The sequence below is a fragment of the Neodiprion virginianus genome, chromosome 5, assembly GCF_021901495.1.
Source record: "Neodiprion virginianus isolate iyNeoVirg1 chromosome 5, iyNeoVirg1.1, whole genome shotgun sequence".
Taxonomy (NCBI): Eukaryota; Metazoa; Arthropoda; class Insecta; order Hymenoptera; family Diprionidae; genus Neodiprion; species Neodiprion virginianus.
The window spans coordinates 13,749,553-13,767,413 of NC_060881.1; the positions used below are offsets into that span (position 1 = coordinate 13,749,553).

At 40.9% G+C, this 17,861-nt stretch overlaps 1 protein-coding gene across 4 annotated transcripts in view; it reads left to right on the plus strand.

Annotated features, from left to right (window-relative positions):
• LOC124305499 (sodium/calcium exchanger 1) overlaps nt 1-17,861 on the plus strand; it is a 1,112,430-nt gene that overhangs the window by 834,438 nt on the left and 260,131 nt on the right. Inside the window, exon 7 of one of the 4 annotated variants that reach the window (XM_046765030.1) lies at nt 6,863-6,911. The exons of the other annotated variants lie outside the window; for them this stretch is intronic. Coding sequence (XP_046620986.1) covers nt 6,863-6,873 — 11 coding nt within the window. The 3' untranslated portion in view covers nt 6,874-6,911. Of the gene's footprint in view, nt 1-6,862; nt 6,912-17,861 lie in introns of those variants that run through there. 4 annotated transcript variants of the gene reach the window in all.

Here is a 17,861-nt window from a genome sequence, read left to right on the forward strand (position 1 = left end):
GGGTGAAGGGAATAGGGAGGCAGGAACAGAAGGGACGGACATGTGAGGAAAGGGTGAGAGTTTTGAGGTTAGTTGGAGAGACCTGGCGGACGGCAGGGGGGAAAGATAATACAGAAGAATAGGCGGTGACATCTAGAGAGTAGGAAGGGGGATAGAGCAGAGACAGATAGGCGGCGGGCAGATAAGGTAGGAGGCGGTGGCGAAGCGAAAGAGTATGAGTAACGTGGGTGGCCAGAAAGAAGGGGCGAAAAGAGTAGAGGAGGAAAAAAGTAAAGGTAGGCTGGGTGCAGTAGCATTGATAGGGAGGGATAGGAGTCTCAGCCTGTGATCGGCGACGACGGTGATAGATTTATGGAAGAGAAAGCGGGAGGAGGTAGGGAAAAAAGGGGAGGAGGATGCAGATGAGATACAGGAAAGAGAAAGAGTATTTGGGAAAAGCAGGAAAGTTCACCGGTCGCCGGAGGGCAAAGCAGGGGCGGAAGGGAAGGAAGAGGAAGAGAGTATACAGGATATGCTAAGGTTAATTAGGGGGGAGTGAAATATAGGGTTAGAGGAGGTCAAAGGGCAGGGAAGGGGGCTTAGGGAAGAAATAGAAAAGATTAAAGGGGAAATGACTAGAAGGGAAGAGCAATAGGACGCAGAGAGGGGGGAGATGAAGAAAACAATAAGGGACGTAGGTAAAAGATTAGAAGAGGTAGAAGATCGGAGAGGGGGGAGATGGAAAGGGTGAAGGAAAGGCTGACAGAATTAGAAAAGAAGAGTAGAAGGCGAGGGGAGAGACAGGGACAGGGTAATGCGCAAGTGGCGCAGGTAACAATAGATAGGTTAAAAGAAATGGAGTGGGCCATAGAGAGAAAAGAAAGGGTAGAAAGAAGGGGAACTATAGAATAGAGAAGGGAGGGGAAAAGGAAGGGTTGAAAAAGCTTATGTAGGTGATAGGGGTAGAGGTCGAGGTAAAGGATATAAGGGAGGTAGGCGCGAAAAAGGGGGGAGAAAAGGGGATATGGATAGCAAGGCTATGGAACAGGGAGCAAAAGAGGCAGGTAATGGAAAGGAAAAGCCTTCTTAGAGAAAGGGAGGAAAGAATAGAGGAGGATCTCACCTGGGCAGAGAGAAGAATGAAGTGGAATTTAAGGGTGATGGCAGCTATTGAGGAGGGAAGGGGAAACAGCGTAAGAATAGGGTATGCAAAGATTTGGATAGAAGGAAAAATGTGTAAGTGGGATGAGATAGGAGAGGTGCTTAGGGACGGTGCAGGGAGAGAGAGGGAAAAGGGGCAAAGGGAGGGGAGGGGAAAAGCAGGGGAAGGTGATAGGGATAGGACAACAAGCGAGGAAAGGCAAAAGGGAGGTATAGAGGCACAGGTCGGGGGAAGTAGGGAAAGGCAGTCGGGGGAATGGGTAGTGGGGAGGGGCAGAGGCGGGGGGTGCGGGACAGAAGGAGGAGAGAGAGGCGCGTGGGTGAGACGGAAAAGGAGGGTTGGAAAGTAGTATTCTGGAATGTGGCGGGGCTTGCGAGAAAGTACGAGGATTTTTGAAAGGGTTTAAGGAAGTGGGATGTAATATTTTCAATGAAGACATGAATAGAGAAGAAGGGGTGGGAAAGGATGAGGAATAAGTTGCCGGCAGAGTATGAATGGGAAGTGCATTATGCGGTCAAAAGAAATAGGAAGGGAAGAGCAATAGGCGGAATGCTATCAGAGGTAAGAAAGGAGATAGTAAGCGGGGTGGGAGGGAGAGAAGAGGTAAAAGAGGGGATGATAATAAGAAAAATAAGTGTATGGGGGGAAAAATGGCTAGTCATAGGAATATACGTAAATGGGGATCTAAAAGAGAAGATAGGGAAATTGAAGGAGCGGGCAGAAGAGGCAGATGGAGGAACAAAAGTGATAGTAAGAGGCGATTTCAATGCAAGGACAGGGCAGGAGGGGGGAGGATGCTGGGAAGAAGGAGAGGAGGAGAGTAGGAGTAGGAAATCAAAGAACAGGAAAATAAACTCAGAAGGTTAGCAGCTAGTGCAATTTTTGGAAGAGACAGGACGGGAGCCAGATCAAGCTGGAACCGCCACATTCGAAAATCGAAAAATTTCCTATAGAATAATTAAGGGCTAATTAGAGGCTAATTAAATGCTCTATTTTCGAATTAAATGCTCCGCGTTTTTAAAAGAAACCTGTAGCGGTGCCAGCTTGACATAAACCTAGAATCGCCACACAAAAAAAACGGAAAACAAGTGAAATTTCGGAAAAGTGTTAGGGTCATAACTAAAGGCTAATTTAAGGCTCTTGGAATTGCTCATCTTCGAATTAATTGCTCGGCGTTTTTTTAAAAAAAACCTGTGGCGGTGCCAGCTCGAGATAAACCAGACTTAAAAAAAAACGGGAACGAGGTCAAATTTCGAAAAAGTGTGAGGGCCATAATTAAAGGCTAATTAAAGGCTCCCGGAAAACCACCCGCTCGAATTAAATGCTCCACCCCCGAGGGGTGGAAACCACCAAAAAATTAGAAAAATCCACGTAACTCTCGGACGCAACAACTTACAGAGTTCGTACGCACGTCAAAATTACTCCAGAATTAAAGGCTCGAGGAAAACCACCCGCTCGAATTAACTGCTCCACCCCCGGGGGTGGAAAGCACCAAAAAACTAGAAAAATCCGTGTAACTCTCGGACGCAACAACTTACAGAGTTCGTACGCACGTCAAAATTACTCCAGAATTAAAGGCTCTTGGAATTCCTTACCTTTAAATTAATTGCTCGGCGTTTTTTAAAAAAAACCTCTGGCGGTGCCAGCTCGAGATAAACCAGACTTAAAAAAAACGGGAACGAGGTCAAATTTCGAAAAAGTGTAAGGGTTATAATTAAAGGCTAATTAAAGGCTCCCGGAAAACCACCCGCTCGAATTAAATGCTCCACCCCCGAGGGGTGGAAACCACCAAAAAATTAGAAAAATCCACGTAACTCTCGGACGCAACAACTTACAGAGTTCGTACGCACGTCAAAATTACTCCAGAATTAAAGGCTCGAGGAAAACCACCCGCTCGAATTAACTGCTCCACCCCCGGGGGTGGAAAGCACCAAAAAAGTAGAAAAATCCGTGTAACTCTCGGACGCAACAACTTACAGAGTTCGTACGCACGTCAAAATTACTCCAGAATTAAAGGCTCCCGGAAAACCACCCGCTCGAATTAAATGCTCCACCCCCGAGGGGTGGAAACCACCAAAAAATTAGAAAAATCCACGTAACTCTCGGACGCAACAACTTACAGAGTTCGTACGCACGTCAAAATTACTCCAGAATTAAAGGCTCGAGGAAAACCACCCGCTCGAATTAACTGCTCCACCCCCGGGGGTGGAAAGCACCAAAAAACTAGAAAAATCCGTGTAACTCTCGGACGCAACAACTTACAGAGTTCGTACGCACGTCAAAATTACTCCAGAATTAAAGGCTCTTGGAATTCCTTACCTTTAAATTAATTGCTCGGCGTTTTTTAAAAAAAACCTCTGGCGGTGCCAGCTCGAGATAAACCAGACTTAAAAAAAACGGGAACGAGGTCAAATTTCGAAAAAGTGTAAGGGTTATAATTAAAGGCTAATTAAAGGCTCCCGGAAAACCACCCGCTCGAATTAAATGCTCCACCCCCGAGGGGTGGAAACCACCAAAAAATTAGAAAAATCCACGTAACTCTCGGACGCAACAACTTACAGAGTTCGTACGCACGTCAAAATTACTCCAGAATTAAAGGCTCGAGGAAAACCACCCGCTCGAATTAACTGCTCCACCCCCGGGGGTGGAAAGCACCAAAAAAGTAGAAAAATCCGTGTAACTCTCGGACGCAACAACTTACAGAGTTCGTACGCACGTCAAAATTACTCCAGAATTAAAGGCTCTTGGAATTCCTTACCTTTAAATTAATTGCTCGGCGTTTTTTAAAAAAAACCTCTGGCGGTGCCAGCTCGAGATAAACCAGACTTAAAAAAAACGGGAACGAGGTCAAATTTCGAAAAAGTGTAAGGGTTATAATTAAAGGCTAATTAAAGGCTCCCAGAAAACTACCCGCTCGAATTAAGTGCTCCACCCCCGAGGGGTGGAAACCACCAAAAAACTAGAAAAATCCGTGTAAATCTAGGACGAAACAACTTACAGAGTTCGTACGAGTGTTAAAATTACTCCAGAATTAAAGGCTCGCGGAAAACCACCCGCTCGAATTAAGTGCTCCACCCCCGAGGGGTGGAAACCACCAAATAACTAGAAAAATCCGTGTAACTCTTGGACGCAACAACTTACAGAGTTCGTCCGAATGTTAAAATTACTCCAGAATTAAAGGCTCCTGGAAAACCACCCGCTCGAATTGAGTGCTCCACCCCCGAGGGGTGGAAACCACCCAAAAACTAGAAAAATCGATGTTACTCTTGGACGGATTAAGTTAGATGGTCTTTGGAGGCGTTACATTAATCTCTCAATCATAGGCTCTCCGCTGCACAGTCCAAAAGTTTGTGTTTCAGAAAATCCATACAAGTTGATGTAATCTGTTCTAATTTCTAGATTTCGGTCACTTCAGAACAATGCATTATTGAATTGTCTCTGATAACAGAAAAATTTTCAACAACACAAGCCCTACAAAAATCAGCAGAGAAATTTGAGTGAATTTCAGGGTACACAAAATTCTCAAGTGTTCAGTTGATCTCATGTTCTGTCAACGATCAAACTGATCATTCTGTACTGTTAGTAGTACAAAAGAATTCAAGTTTCACGGGACCGTTTTGCAGTAAAGTTCACTACTTTGTGGCTATCAGGAATCATGATACCCCGTTTCAATCCATGATTCCCGAGACTATTTTAAATAGAGTAATTTCTGGTTTTGCCCATAACTTCGTGCTGGTGAATAAATGTAGAGTGCTATTGGATCAGGTGTCAACATTGTTGAAAATTGTTCTTCGCTCACAACTTTGCTGCGATAATGTGTTCTGCCCGTATAATCCATTCACCGTCATCCAAAACATATTTCACTCTATGTTGACTTGGTTCATTTCCGACGTTATCGCCCCTGATCCATTGAATTGAATCCACCCATAAATCAGAATCGTAAATCAGTAATAATTAATAGTAAAAATATCAATAATAAAATATGAATTAATCATGATCACAAAAATGCAGGCGAACAGAGGGTATTTCGACAATTAGCAAAAAAAGCTTGTCAATGCGCAAGCGCTTCGAGTAAATTCATTTAATTGACCTGTGTTAAATTCCATTATGTATCAAAAATTCATCAATTTTATTCGCCGGTAATTGGTTATAAGTACACATTGTTAATATTAAATCTCATCGGTAGGCAAAAATCATTTTTACTCAACAAATTAGCTATTGGTACTCATAGCATGTATGATTTCAGTAGAATGTGGATTGTGTGTAGGCGACCGTGATGTTAGCCATCATGGCATCGCACATCTCGGGAAATATTTCAATTGCAAAAGGTTTTAAAATAATCAAAACTGCCATTTTTAACTTTTCTTCTGTGTTGGGAACATCAATCGACAATATATCGACATATTTGCAATCACATCATGTGCTGTAAAGCTATGTAAGCCCTCATCCTGAAACCATACTTCGTTTTTTCGTACCTCGCCAAAGGTAAACATGAGCCGTTTGCATTCGCGGCACATTAAACCACTTAAAACTTTATAATACCCAAAATACTGGAAAAATATCTTCTTGTTTCTTGAGGTCTTAACTATAAGTCACATTCATAATAATATCGAATAATCAATTTTACAACTATTTTGAATGTACAGCTAGATAGTATAAAAAAAGTAATTTTTTTTACTTCCAAACAAGTTGAGAACTTCCATTTCAGCACGAAAATACGTTTTTCAAAATTTTAGCTCTCAATCTTAACATTAAGAGGTTGCGCATCGCACTTTTCCATTTTTCATAAGGATTACATGGGAGAAAATTGTTTGTGGCTCATTCTGATTTTCATCACTAGCTAACGATGCGCCGTACAGAAAATTCATAGACACATTTTTGTAGAGAATGGAACATAAGAAACTTAGAAAAATATCATCTTCCGCCTGGATTTCACGACACGCTTGTCGTTCACCCGCATAAGTGGTGGAATTTTGCGCATTTTACCAGTATATTTGAGTCTCGATTCTTACGGTAAAAGATCTATTACAACTATCCGCCAGAGTTAGAATTTATTCACCGAGTAAACGTATAACATGGAAAAAACAGCTTCACGATGGTCTTCCAATCATTCAGAACACCAACGATCGTCTTTAAGGCAGGTAGAGATGCAGCGTTCTAACCTCGTCGCTCAGGTGCCGCATGCCCAACGCAGTTTCATAGTCCTGGACGACCGTCGTTGTATCTTATAGGTGAAACACTATTCTTTTCGTGTTTGTTATTATGAAAAAAAGCATCGCAATTAATTTCATCCTTGATAATACAAATTTTTTTAGATTTTTTTACGCCTGCTTATATGGGTGAAAGACGAGTTCAGTCGTGAAATTCAGGCGGAAACGATATTTTATGAAATTCTTATATTCCAATCAATGTGTAAGAACACTTTAGCTTATGCGTTTATGAATTTTTTTTGTTGATTTTTAATCGTCAATAAAGCTCTCCCGTGAGCCCTCGTCACGGTGGTGCGTTGGAGAATGTTCATATTACTATTATACGTTACACGGATGATTCATTAAATAAATTGATGTTGCCAAAATGACCCGGCTATCGTTGACTCCCAGGCCATAAAAAAAATTGGCAGCTTCTGAAGATTTGAAAATTGGAGTAGGAGTTTTCTTTATACAACGCACTCACTTTCTCAAGCCTGTAGCACAATTTAGACCATTGTGTCTATTTTTCTAGATAGCCTCTGAAAAGAGAAGGAAGGGCTAAGCTGCTGTGACGGTGACGTCGGTGGCGGTGACGAGTAATGTTTATAGTGTGGACTAAGGTACATAGAAAATAATCTCCATCACTCACCAGCAATCCACACAAGTGAAATCAATAACTGCAAAAACAACGCTTCATTTGCGCTGGGATGACGTCCGTTGGTGACGATGCTGAAATCAAAGTACAAGACACAAAAATTGTAACGAATTCACGCGACACGAGCAATTTTTCGCATTGAAAATCCTGGTTCCCGTTTCATCCACCTGCTACGTTGATTCGTAAAGTTCGTGTCTCAATCACACTCTTGTGGGTAGACTGTGAAGCATTTGATTTGTGGGGGCAGTGTATCGAGAGTCGTTGACTGAAGAGTGATTTTGACGCCTCTAGAAACCCTGTAACTTGTTCCGTCCAAGCGTGACACGGATTTTTCTAGTTTTTTGGTGGTTTCCACCCCTCGGGGGTGGAGCATTCAATTCGAGCGGGTGGTTTTCCGGGAGCCTTTAATTCTGGAGTAATTTTGACGTGCGTACGAACTCTGTAAGTTGTTGCGTCCAAGAGTTACACCGATTTTTCGAGTTTTTTGGTGGTTTCCACCCCCAGGGGTGGAGCAGTTAATTCGAGCAGGTGGTTTTCCGGAAGCCTTTAATTAGCCTTTAATTATGGCCCTCACACTTTTTCGAAATTTGACCTCGTTCCCGTTTTTTTTTAAGTCTGGTTTATCTCGAGCTGGCACCGCCACAGGTTTTTTTTAAAAAACGCGGAGCATTTAATTCGAAAATAGAGCATTTAATTGGCCTCTAATTAGCCCTTAATTATTCTATAGGAAATTTTTCGATTTTCGAATGTGGCGGTTCCAGCTTGATATGACTTGCAGTCGACACGAGCCACCGAGCACGAGGCAGGGACGCGTCACTCCAAGCAGCCTCGACTACCACTCTCAACTGAAGAAGGCAATTTAACGTTGAATCTCAGACACCGTGTTCTTCACAGAATCCCTTTACCCTCAGTTAGGGCCCCAGAACCTGCAAAGAGCTACCTGCATTGCGCCAGGCCGTCTCGATACAGGTAATGGTATAATTGCGAATAATTGATGTGTGTGAACTTGGCCCAGCACTTTTCGAAATTAATATTTTTCAAAATTGTGCTGAGTTGTGCTCCTTTTATGCTTACTTGTGCCGTAAAACAATCCCTCAACAGTTTTGCAGAAATTTTGAAAAAACCAAATTACGACCTGCCCAGCACTTTTAGAATATCAACTTTTTTCAAATTGTGCCGATTTGTGTTCAATTTGTGCTAACTTGTGCCGTATTTAGTTTTCCCAAAAAAAATAAATAAAAAACATTTTAAAGAATAAAAAAAAAAGAATAAAATTCATTACTTTTAATGAGTTGTGCTAGGGAAAGGCTCAAACTTTTCCCGACAGCAAAACTCGCTCCGGAACACCCTTACCGTTCTAAAAATAGACAATACACCGAGCCATGACCAACGATTCAAAAATCTCGATAACTTTGAGAAATTCAAAAATCTACAACTTGTACCGAGTTTTGCTCGATTTGTGCTGGCCTGTGCCGTTTTCTGTTTCGAAATAAAAATAAAACGAAAAAAATTAATATATTTAAAAAAAAAATCAAAAATTAGAATCTATGACTTGTGCTGAGTTGTGTTAGGCAAGGGCTTCATCTTTCGGTTAAGTCAAAGCTCGCTTCGGGCTGCTTTCACCTCTGTTAGATTGAATAATCCCTCGAGTAGTGACAACCATTTCCATAATCTCGACAATTTCGAGAAATTCGAAAATCTCCCACTTGTGCTGAGTTGTGCTCAACTTGTACCTACTGGTGTCGTATGCAGGTACAAAAAAATCTCGATCAAAAAAAAGAATCTTCTCCTCGGCTTAAGGGATCGTCTCGGTGTGAAATTTTCAAAAAATCGTTTTTCTCTTTTTCTGCATTATCGTATAGTATACACTGTTTTCAACATTCTCTCAAATTTTTAAATTGAATTTGAAATTATTACGGTCGCTACAGCGTTTCTTGTAGAAAGGGAACGGTTTTTCTACCTGCGCGTGTACTAAGGTGCTTGGGTTCTATAACCTCGCAGAATAAACTGTTCAAGCATTTCAGTTCATTTTTGACATTCACCACGGATAGACATACGAGTGAAACGCCCAAGAAAAAAATCAAGACCTGCCATCGTCGATTGATCGTAAGTAAACGATTGATCCAAACTGTTCTGACTTCAATCTTTAAACGCGTAATTTTCGGCATGGTGTTTTTCAAAACGGTGTACACTCTCAAGGGAAGAGTTTTTAAGATATCTATTTTCAATTTTGAGAAAACATTCTTAACGTCATTCTCTAACGCTCTATGGAAGCTTTTTTTTTTTTTGAAATCTTCCAATTTTTTTTTACGAAAAACTGTCGAAAAAAGGGCCAAATTCGATACTTTTTGTTCAAACCACCGCCATTTTGTCAAATTTAAAAAAAAAGAAAAACCTCCATGGTGCGATAACGATTTTACTACAGATTGATAATCTTTTCGAAATTTTTGTTTCAGATCAAAATTGCGGTCGCAATCGTGTACACCGTACAGGACTTTTTTTTAACGTGTCATTCCAACAATTTATTCAATTATTACATACTAAATAAATGAACGTAAAAAAAATCATTATGTATTCGGCATAAATGTATTTATTTATAAAAAAAAAACCAGATCGATTAGTTTATTACAACATTAAAAAAAAAATCGCGGAAATCAGTGATTTTTCGAAGGTTCACAGTAAGACGATCCCTTAAAAAAATCACTTTACGTCCTTGGTACACAATTTCCTAATCTAAAAAAAAGAAAAATTTGAATAGCAATGTATTACTTTTGCTGAGTTGTGCAGCCCGAGGACTCAAACATCCTACAAATCTAAATTGGCCCTCTTCCCGCTTGGCTACAGAAAGTCCAAGAGTTTTTAAAAAATGATCTACATAAATATCCATTGAATGCCAATTCTTCAATAAGAGTATTATCGTTTGCATTTGAAAAGTAGTTCAAATTGTTTACCGACAATCGCACGAGTCTCAAAAATTTTGATTTTGATGCAGAATATCTATAAATAAAATAAAATTGAAGTGTATTTTATTGACGACTTCTGTACTATTTATTTTATAGAAAGTCTTTGCTGAATTTTTCTTAAGAATCACAGATGCTTTTTCCATTAATAAATAACTAAGACAACGAAATTAGTAAATGAATTAATAAATGAATAAATAAACCCATATAGAAATATTCACGTAGAAATAAATAATATAAACGGTAATTTAATTTCAGTCGAGGAATACCTTGAATATACTTATAATAATATACGAGACAATTATTCAAATGATAATTCTCACAAACTTTATTGAAAAAATGAACATTGCCAGATCACGTAAGGCTAAATTTAAAACAAGAAAATAGAAACTTTTTCCAAAACTAATATGTGTCGGGTATTTTGAGCCAAAATTGTTACATTGTTGTGCGATGGTGAGGGAGAGCACAACGCTCGACGTGCGAGGGTAGTGGAGAGTAGGGGAATTCTTTCGCGGTAAAGTGGGGAGCGTTTGCGCTGTGCTTAGCAGCGAGCCGTTGGAACTGACAACCACAGGCAGGCGGGACGCTTAAAACAGGACTCACGCTTCCAATCGTTGCGCATATCGCGATTGATATTTTATGAAATTATTGTATTGGACGAGAAAACTTTTTACCTACCGCAACTTGTTTATGTATAAAATATCATTTGTATATGTATGTGTATAAAAACTATATAAATATTTTGTAATTTTTCATTTTATAATTTATAATTTATATATGTATAATATTTTATAAATATATATGATATTGTGGCGGACATCCACCAGCAAGCCGGCGAAAAATCTTTCACAATATTTCCTTTTCTCCATTTCTGTCTTTTTACAACTATTGCCCTTTACAGTTAACTTTCGCGTGTCCGGGCCTCGCCGCGCTAGCCGAGAGCCAAGGGTTCGACCGCGCCGGGAATTTCCCTACATGTGGCATTTATGGCGCGACGCGACCCTTGGCCTCGACTCGGGGGCGAGCTTGCACTTTTTCCTCATCTGTAACCAGTCTTTACCGTGCTCGGCGCATACGCATCTACTAGCTAGCTTCGTCTTTTTCCCTGTTTTCGCATCTCTATTATACCATCCAATTCTTGTAGCTCGATTTCTCTCATAATAAACAGTTCGTCAGTACCATATCACTATCAACCACAATCTTTAGCGTCATCCGTTTACTAACCTCCCGACAGCACCACATATATACTTCTCGCAAAAATTAAGGGAACAACAAAAATTTCGCAATTTTTTAGTGATTTTCAACAGGCTGTATTTCAGTGAAAAATGGTCGTACAAGAAATAAAAAAACAAAGCTTTTGAAGCTTGAAGACTCTAGTTTTTGAATTTTTCGGTTAAAAATTTTTCGAAGCACTATTAGCCATGCAATCCTTGGATAAAGCACGAAGAAAAAATTTTCAAAATTTTTTACATTTTTTTTTTCGCTCTACGGGCATGGAAAAATTTTTCCGAGCTGAAATAATGCATAGGTCGCATAGCCTGTTTATTCAGCTTCAAGATGCTTTTTTTAAACCTCGATACGACCATTTGTCTTCGAGATATCAAATTTTGAATGCCAAAGGATCCTTTTTCACTCAACTGCCGATATCTCTGGAACTACTGGTCGCACAGCGAGCCGAAGGGCAGTTTCTTTTTCTGCAGAAAATTTCCTACAAAAATCTGTCAAGGTTGATGTCAAAAACAATTTTTTTCCACCTGTAGCGTTAACGTGAAAAAAGAGCAAAAAAATGCCATTTTGCCTTTTTTTGGATAATTGACTGTATCTTCGTCAATATTGGGGGGAAAGCTTAGGTTAGAAGAAAATTTTACAGCCTAATGTACCCCAAAGGTCCTTCTAAATCGGTAGATCGATCGGTTCAGCGGTTTTCCTGGACCGATTGATTGAAATTTTGACAAAATTAAGAGAAAAAGGTTCCTTAAGAAACAAAAACCTTGTTCCCTTGATTTTTTTAAGATTTCAATCAATCGGTCCAGGAAAACCGCTGAACCGATCGATCTACCGATTTAGGGGGACCTTTGGGGTATATTAGGCTGTAAAATTTTCTTCTAACCTAAGCTTTCCCCCCAATATTGACGAAGATACAGTCGATTATCCAAAAATTCCTTAAGAAACAAAAACCTTGTTCCCTTAATTTTTTTCAAAATTTCAATCAATCGGTCCAGGAAAACCGCTGAACCGATCGATCAACCGATTGAGGGGGACCTTTGGGGTACATTGGGCTGTAAAATTTTCTTCTCACTCAAGCTTTCCCCCCAATATTGACGAAGATACAGTCAATTATCCAAAAAAAGGCAAAATGGCATTTTTTTGCTCTTTTTTCACGTTAACGCTACAGGTGGAAAAAAATTGTTTTTGACATCAACCTTGACAGATTTTTGTAAGAAATTTTCTGCAGAAAAAGAAACTGCCCTTCGGCTCGCTGTGCGACCAGTAGTTCCAGAGATATCGGAAGTTGAGTGAAAAAGGATCCTTTGGCATTCAAAATTCGATATCTCGAAGACAAATGGTCGTATCGAGGTTTAAAAAAAAGCATCTTGAAGCTGAATAAACAGGCTATGCGACCTATGCATTGGTTTAGCTCGGAAAAATTTTTCCATGCCCGTAGAGCAAAAAAAAAAGTGTAAAAAGTTTTGAAAATTTTTTCTACGTGCTTTATCCAAGGATTGCATGGCTAATCGTGCTTCGAAAAATTTTCAACCAAAAAATTAAAAAACTAGAGTCTTCAAGCTTCAAAAGCTTAGTTTTTTTATTTCTTGCACGACCATTTTTCACTGAAATACAGCCTGTTGAAAATCACCAAAAAATTGTGAAAATTTTGTTGTTCCCTTAATTTTTGCGAGAAGTGTATATAATTATAATATAATAATAATATAATATAATAAATTATAATATAATAATTATAATATTTCACAATTTTAAAATATATAATTTATATATGTATAAAAATATATAAATCATTTGTATATGTATAAAAAATAAATTATATGTAATTAATCAGACTATTTCTTTCGATAACAATGCTTCACATGAAAGCTTTAAAAGAACACTTGATGAGCTCGAATTACCGTCACGTTCTAGATGAATGCAGTCACTCGGAGCAAATGACCGAGAACTTACCGCGTGCACAATAATTCGGCGTCCACGATGTACCCTGGATCTAAAAACAATATCGCGAAGTTTTGTTGGGTGCCTGGCATGATAAACACGCCTCGAAATCATCAACACGCTATGCCGCGACAATATACTAGGTAACTCAGTACCGCGGCGAGGGAAGGGGTAATTTTTGGGTAGAGAGATATATGCGAAGTACGCAACACCAATACGTTATTTTACCAAGTTAACATCAAATTATAATAATATATTTCCAGCCAGCGGCAATACAAAAAAAAAAAAAATAAATAATAATCCACACGTCCCTCTTCGCGATTCAAAATGCAAAACAATAGAAATAATAATTCACAATTCGCTCTTCGCAGTTCAAAATCAAATACGTAGATTTAAAAAAAAAAAAAAAATAATTATAATAAAACAGAAAGAAAAACGAAATGACTAAAGCTAGACGGCATCCAATGCCTACGTGCGCTAGTCGCTGCCTCACGATAAACAATAACTCAAAAACTAAAAACAAAATTTGACTCGATGCGCTAACCGCGACCGTCCTCCACTATCCACAGCGCTAATCACCACTTAACAATAAACCACTAGATCAAAAACAATAGGATCCAAATAATACTTGATGCGCTATTCGCTATCGTCCTCTACGAAAGAAAGCGTTAATCGCCAAGCTGCAAAGCGCATCCACAAGAACAATACCTAAAACCAAACCTGATTCGACACGCTAATCGTATCTCTAGCTGTTAGTTTTAATTACGCCGGTACCCCCGTTAATCATATAGCTATTATCGAAACGCATCCGTACTCATGGTACTTGCAACTCCCGAAAAGTTCACAAGCCGCTCCGCTAATCCGAGCGTCCACGCATGATGATACGCGACCTACACGAGAGGTGACACTTTTACCTAAGCTGACTCGACTTGAACCCAGGCAGCGGAGTTTGGCTGCGCTCAATTTGAAACAAAAGTGACTTTCCGCCTTATCGCGAGAACTCAGGCTACTGCCATCAACAAGGAGATCGGCAAACAAATTTCGAGTGCTACTCTAACTCAACGAGGAACTGGCCAACCGTTGACCGGTGCGCCGATCTAAATTGCACTCAAAATGCGCTCGCAAAGAAGTAATAGCGCTCACCGCTTCATAACCACACCAAGAACTCGCCTACGCCAGTCTCAGCCATGACACACGCAACTACTTTTCATTCTTCTTCGTAACTTGACTATCGCGAACTGTCGCCAGGATTTAAGTCCTGAGCTCCGCTAATTGGAGCTGGAATTTGAACATGCCCCGAACATGGGCGCTATCCGTCGTGAAAAACTCTCCTGCTCGCATTGGTGTTTTCTTTCCGAAATTCTTATAGCCTAACTTGTGGCTATAGTTGGCACCCGCTGTGGCGGGGTGCTGATTGGCTGTACAGTCTCTGATATCCCGTAGTTTGACAGTGGCATGGTAACGACTTCGCAAGGTTACCTGACGTCAGCATGGTGAGGGGAGGCTACGGCTCGCCGGCCACCCACGGGAATCTCGTCCGCCTTGGCTTCCCTCGTGGCAGAGCTCTGCGTTGACGCTCTCTCCGTAGCCTCGTGAGAGGCCCTCCTTTCGTCGCGATCCGTCGCGACTGTGATCCGATAAGGCTTTTTGAAATTGCCGCCGATCCCGTGTACGATGTCGCGTGTACTAGGAACAAAAAAAATAAACAAAAATCCTAAAAAAGTCGTATTCGCTAAACCGAAAATGCCCCCCTCTCAAAGTCTCGGATGCGTGACCTTTGTCCTGGCACTCTTCTTTTGCAATGATTAGCGGTCGGATCCGCGGGATCCCTAATTTCGAGCCTCATCTAGGGTTCGGGGAGCCGTTTGGTACGCGCATCGAGAATGCCACGTTACAACGGTTATACTACTCAATAGATTTCATATTCACGAGGAACTTCTTTCTTTCCATGGTTTACATTGTCCCATGGACATAACATCATCTTCAATTGACAATAACGAATCTCTAAACGAGTCAAATGATGGCACAGACATCAATTTTGATATTAAAATACCGCAAGCAACGTAACACGATATAGATTGCGAAAAAGTGATTTACCAATTAACAACGAAGGTCCAAAGAAATTATAGCACTCTACGACGTAACAAATAGACGACGAAGATGTATGCATTCCTCCGTGAAAAAACAAAACTACCTTGCGCTTTTATGTGTAAAAGGTGTACGGTTTCGGAGACAGGTATTTATGTGACTATTGATGCCAAATGCCCAGACTGCAAAGCAACTTTCAAAGCGACCATTGCCAATAGGCCTCCTAAAAATTCGCCCGTGCGATTGGAGTGTTGTGTCTCGCGATTCAATCCTTCAGTCAAACATGTGACAAAACGGCCTTTGAATGGTGAAGAGCGAGACAAAGTTTCGAAAGCACTTGCTTCTGAAGCTTTTGCGGCTACTACATGGCGCCGGAAACAAGCCGACGAAAAGATGGATTTGTATGACGCTGAGCCTCCGGACATACCTAGCACACCAGTGCGGGGAAAGCGCTGCAGCAGAAGCGCGATCAAATTTTGAAAACAAAAGGGACTGATCCAATTTTGAGCTTACAATTTATTGTTACAAAGGGTAAAATAACCCGTCTTGCCCCCTTTTAATGATCTAGTAGTCATCATAGATGAAAGAGGCTTATAAACCTCTTATGTCTTTCAAAAGAATAAGGTTACTGCGTCAACCAACACTATTGTAAAAACAGTCTTGTTTCAGACTTTGAACTGGAAACACGTTCTCAGCTATCAAAGCTTTTTCACAACATTTTATTTACGCCTTTAATTTTTCTCATTAAATAAGCTCACGAATCCTTATTTATTTTTGCAACGTCTTAGAACGTTACACTGGTGTCAGAAGTGGGATTTTGAGTTTTTATCGAGTCAGTTCAGTGCGTGAAATAATCATGAGAAATAGTAGTTTGACACGCTCTCGGCGAAGGGAGAGTTGCGGAGATGACCGTATTATCAAGGAAAATCCGCGAGTCCCTGAAACAGTATCTGCGCCTTCAGTAAATCCTCTTTCAGTACCTTCGGCGGTCTCTCTTACTCAGATTGATCTGCTTCGAATCATGAGTCAAAAACAGGAAGCAGCCGAACGTCATCAGCGGCAACAACAAGAAGCCGCCGAGAGTCACCAACAACAACTTCTCTAGCTACTTCTAGAACATAAGAGCAGCGAAAAAGGGTAGTCACCAATCAACAAGAACGGCGAGAAAGAGAACTTGCCTCTCAATTGGAATAGCGAAGACTGGATCGTAAGGCTCAAGAACGTTCGGAGACCAGTCTACATGGCCTGTTCCGGACGACTGTTGCGACTTTTCAGTCAGTTCATCAGACGAGAGGCTCTGGACAACCGGCAGTCACTCCTCGAGTTTCCGAAGTTGCTACTCCACATCCTCCTGTTCCTTCTCCAGCTGTTCAGGAAGTGCAATATCCAGAACGTTCCCAAGATGTTCACAATTCAAGGCCTTCTCCCTTTCATCAGGGAAATATACAATTCCTCAATTTAAACACCGAGGGTAGAAAACGAGGTTAGCTTTTCCGAGGCGCCATTTCACGTTGAGACACGTTATTCTCATTTGAGTTAATTGCATAATTCAAGACCTGGGGTTTTTTCTCAAATGTTCCAGAAACGTTTTTGTTCTCTCAAACCGCCCGTTTTTGATAAAAAAATTCCATAGGCAGAGTACGAAAGATAATTTGACACCATTGAAAAGCATAATCAGTATGAATCCGCCATGAGGGCCCACAGCCTTGCCTCTTCTCTTCGGACTCCGGCTTTAAATGTTTTAACAGCATTATCAGAGAAAGAAATTTCCGATTTTGGAAAACTGAGCACCGCGCTCAAATTGAGATACGGAAATGACCATTTCACAAAATTATATAGAGCTCAATTGCAGACTGGAAGTGAAGAACGAGACGAGGACCTTGCTTCACTTAGTCAAGATATTGAACGACTGTATAGTCGAAGCTTCTTCATAGGTGAAGTTGCCTCGTAGTTTTGAATTGAACCTTTTTTATTAGTGTGAAGGATGGAGGTTGAGGTTTTCTTGTAAAAAAACTCTCGCGTTTGAGCCATCGAATTATGAATGTTTATTGGCCCTTGTGGGAAAAGCCTTGCGGCATAAAAACCCACGACGTATGAACGTTGATTTGTAAACGTATAAAGGCATATGTCGCACCCGTGAATATATAGATTGTGTATATGAATGTGTATATGCCGGTTACAGCCCGTTTGGCTCATGCCGCCGCGATCTCGAGTGCGTTTCGTACTGCGATTTCTGCTTTATTCGATTCGATCGAATTTCATACGATTTTGCATTTGCCTTACTCGGAGGAGCGAACGTATATGAGAGTATAATTGGTGTTGGTAATACACCAAGAGCGCTTGGGCTCGTTGTATGATGAAAGGGTGCAAGACCCTTGGTATGTGTGTATGGGCACTCGGTGCCGTGTAGAATGAGAGACACTCGGGCCGTACTCATCTACCTTACTCCGTAGAGCGAACGTATACGAGAGTATATTTGGGCCTCTCGTTTATGGTCGTAGTACGAGAGAACGCACGGCGTCATTAACGATCGTGACTAGACGGACGACTTAACTGGACTGTTTTAAAAAATGCGTGATGCGCGCTCGCCTCCTCGTCTACGCAAGATTTGGCATCTCTGCCGAGACGAATCGTTCGAGCGCGGCTCGCACGGAGATCGCAAT